This window comes from Punctularia strigosozonata (assembly GCF_000264995.1).
Source record: "Punctularia strigosozonata HHB-11173 SS5 unplaced genomic scaffold PUNSTscaffold_4, whole genome shotgun sequence".
In the NCBI taxonomy this organism is placed as follows: Eukaryota; Fungi; Basidiomycota; class Agaricomycetes; order Corticiales; family Punctulariaceae; genus Punctularia; species Punctularia strigosozonata.
Window position 1 is genome coordinate 46,775 of NW_006767436.1, and position 3,758 is coordinate 50,532.

General features: G+C 59.8%; 2 protein-coding genes across 2 annotated transcripts; one reads left to right on the forward strand and one right to left on the reverse strand.

Moving 5' to 3' along the window:
* Window positions 1–11: 11 nt before the first annotated feature.
* On the forward strand, window positions 12–595 carry PUNSTDRAFT_132250 (uncharacterized protein; the record flags this gene model as incomplete). Its single annotated transcript, XM_007381593.1, has 2 exons — window positions 12–485; window positions 533–595. Coding segments are annotated over 2 exons (537 nt in total), but the record flags the coding sequence as incomplete, so codon positions are not given.
* A 902-nt stretch (window positions 596–1,497) lies between these two features.
* Window positions 1,498–3,665, reverse strand: PUNSTDRAFT_142256 (uncharacterized protein). Its single transcript, XM_007381594.1, has 4 exons — window positions 3,246–3,665; window positions 3,094–3,190; window positions 2,383–3,042; window positions 1,498–2,320 (listed from the first exon to the last, which is right to left on the reverse strand). Exons 1-4 carry the CDS (start codon window positions 3,645–3,647, stop codon window positions 1,668–1,670), a joined length of 1,812 nt encoding a protein of 603 aa, XP_007381656.1. The 5' UTR covers window positions 3,648–3,665; the 3' UTR covers window positions 1,498–1,667.
* Window positions 3,666–3,758: the final 93 nt, after the last annotated feature.

Below are 3,758 nucleotides of genomic sequence, written 5' to 3' on the forward strand. Positions count from 1 at the left end.
TGCGCCACGAGTACGACGAGGCGATCGAGAAGCTCACTCGGGCTCTCGAGGTGTTCTCCAAGATCGGAGACCGGCTCGGGGCAGCGCAATGCCAGCAAAGCTTGGGCGACATCCATCGCATGCGCCAGGAGTACGACGAGGCGATCGAGAAGCTTACTCGGGCTCTCGATGTGTTCTCTGATATCGGAGACCGGCTCGAGGCAGCGAAATGCCAGCGCAGCTTGGGCGACATCCATAGAATCTATCAGCGATATGATGCGGCCAGAAATAATATTCAAAATTCCCTCCTACTTGCTTCAGACATCGCAGATCGCTACCAGATTGCGTGGTGTCGTATTTTCATGGGCCTGCTTGACCGTGATTCACAAAACTTCACTGAGGCGGCTCTAAACATCGAGGAGGCTCGATCGCTGCTGGAGGAGATTGGACAGAAGGGTGAGGCGGGGTACTGCTCGAAACTTCTGCTTGAGATGCAGAACACTATGGTAAGAGTGTCGTTCATGCAGTATCCCACTCCTCACTTGCTCTGTAGGCCACCGATGCAAAAGATTCCCATCGACCAAATGTTGATGCAGACACCCACGAAACTGCGTAGTCTAACGGCAGTTTTCTGTCTGTCATCTACCACGACATTGCCATACATCTTAACCAGATTCTCCTCTTTGAGCATGGCGTAAGAATGACTGGTGGCGACAGCATCAGAAAGGGGTCGTACGTGAGCAGACAACTTCTGCTTCTCCTCTCCGTTCCGTGTGTCCATGACGGTTTTGTATACGTGACTGAACCGCTGGTGCCCGCCACCCTGGTGTGAGTGGAGTAACGCAGGCATTTTTGATGCGCGCCGAATTTACGTACGCCTCCGCCGATCGAGTGTCAACTTCATCGACATGCTTGAATCTTCACGCGCGAGTAGCCCCCTGTAGCACCACTCGATGATGAATCAATCTAACCTCAGTCAGACGTGTTGCACGCATACCGTACATTGGCGACATTAATGGACGGAATCGTTGTTATGCAGAAGGACTGGATTCGAGACTAACATACGATGGCAAGCACAATATCTGTGCATGTATAATATTGTAGAGACTCTCAAGCATACAGTTCGAACAGTTTGAGCAAAAACTGTGCTACACCGAGGCAAATCTCATGCAGGTAGGAAGTAGGTGGTATCGTCCGGCGCGGACCCAATACAGCCGGATCCCAAGGCCTCGCGTACGCGAGCCGAGTGCGACGTGTACGCATGCATGTTGGTCCCACTCGCCATATTTGCTTCATCGCACACAAGGCGAACCTCTGACACAAGACCTGGAGCCTGCGAATGACCCTCAGCTGCCGGGATTGTAGACGCGCAAATGGCAATGGAAATCTTCGATTTGCGATGGAGCACAATAGTGATACAATGCGAAGTGCACGAGAGAAAATGACATGCGGTGAATGAAGACGAGGCGTGAATATCGGGACCTTGGGTGTGCAATGGTAAAGATGGCTAATTCCTTTATGAGTACCGTCGTGTGGTTTTGGACCGTGGAAGACGATAAGGAGATAAATGCGACAAGCGGGGCAGACAGCATGATAGGAGAGGCCCAGACCAAAATGGATGAAAGCAGGAGGAAAGATCAGACTGCGACAGCATAGAACGAATAAAGGCAACCCGGAATATTGCGTGGTCACTCGGTAGGCGAGCCGGCGACCTCGAACGCCTCCCTCATCACCTCGAGCGCGGCGAGGTGGAGCGGAAGCGCAGGATGCGCGTGGAGCTGCTGTCGCGCACGCGCAAGCACGGAGAGCTCGTACCAGTTGCGCGTCGAATCCTCGTGCGTTTGCGCATCGGGAACGGTGCACGTCGATGCAGACGACGCAATACTGTAGAAGCGGTGCGCGCTAAGCATGGTCGTGCGGGCAGGCGAGATCTGCAGGAGGGCGGTAGTGGCGAGGGGTAGCAGACCGAGCTCGTCGGATGCGAGCAGTGACGCAGATGGGGACGGGGAAGGAGGTGGACCTGCGGAGGCGGTACCTGTTGCGTCCAGACTGCTATCGGGGACGAAGGCGTGCTGGGCGCCGAGAAGTGCCGGAGAATCGGCCAGAGGTGGTGGCAGGATAGGCGTAACCTCAGACTGGGTGATGAAGTAGGTGGACTCGGAGACGTCGACGTAGACGCCCTCGGAGGCGTCATTCGTGCTGGCCCGGGCCATGGGCTTACGTCGCGCATCTGCGGGAAGGAGGGTCCACCCGCAGTCAAGGTCCGCGCATAGGAGGGTGACGTGCACCATGGGCAACTCGGTGCACGCGGGTACGACGTTCTGCAGGTGATTAACCCAAGCTAGCGAAACGGAAGCGTAAGCGGGTTTGACCATCAGTGGGAATGGCGGGGAGAATACTCACCATCGAGCTCGGGGGCGCCCAGAGGCCCAAGTTTGCAGAAAACGAGCCTCCACTCGACGTTTGCCCTCCGACCGAATTCGACCGCGAACGACCAGAGCTGAGACACGATCTGCGTCTCCACGTTATCGCCGGGAGTGAGCCACACCCCAACGTCGTGCGCCTCCCCGCGCTGGTCGACGCACGCAGCCAGCAGCCACCGGCCGCATGCGCTCAGGCGGTATCCGACGTGCAGGAAAGTGTGCCTGTCCAGTACGTCTAGCGAGCGCGGTGGTGCGTCCCGGACGAACTTGACCACCTCGTTCCGTGGGCGCGCCAGCGCAAACGCGGGGTCCTCGATCGGAATCTCGATCCAGGACGGATCGCGGGTTTTGAAAATGGCGCGCGCCATCGTCCGTTGAACGGGTGTCTGAATGCGGTCGTAAACGGAGTGCACGAGCGCGTCGAGGTGGAGCCGCTTAGCGGCGTGGTGGTCTAAGGCGTCGAAGATGGCGTGCTCGGGCACGAGCTGGAAAAGCACGCGACCGTCGGCGCGGGCGGCGCGTTTCATCGCCGAGAAGATGTGGCGGAGGACGGGCAAGTCGAGTGAGTGATAGGCGGGCGGGACCGCGACGTAGAAGACGACGAAGGAGTCGGCCACGTTCATCGATCCCACCAGCGGCGCTGCGACGTCGATGAGCAGAGGACCAGAGGGAGACGCCAAGAAGTACGTACGGAGCGTGCGCCGGATGGCGTCAAACTTGAAGGGCAACAGGCCGTCCCTGGAGCAGCTCTTGTGCGTTCCCGGACGATGCGCTCCAAAGCTCTTGCCCTACAATTTCGTCAGTGCGCGGTCCCAAACGAACGTCGGTAGCCATCCGACTTACGGAGTACAGCTGGGAAACCATCTCCAACCATCGTCCCATCTGTTCCTCCCTTCCAGGTTCGCGCTCCTCGTACAGCACGAACGCGACCACATCCTTCGGTCCTCCGCGCGGGGTGAGACCCAGCTTGTCCCAGAACCGCAGCGCGCTCGGAAGCATCTGCACGACCGCGTCGCCCTTCCCCACCGCGATCCGTGGCTGCTCCAACGGCGCGTGTTCCCCCGCGCCCTCGAACAGATCCCGCACCGCAAGCTCGCCCGTGACGCCAGTAACGCCCTTCAACGCACGCGCCGCGCGCACCGCGTCCACCGGCCACACCTCCGCCCCCGCCCCGCGCGGCGCGAACGCGCGGGCAGGGTCCGCCGGCCGCCACGCCGCGTTCTCGACCACTTCGCGCGCGAGCATCTGCGCGGCGGCCTCGAGCGTCTTGCCGCGCTCGGTCGCCGCGCCCGCGAGGGCCGCGGGCGACACGGGCGTCGGCGCCGAGAGCGGTGCAGGTGGGGACGGCGCGAGCGC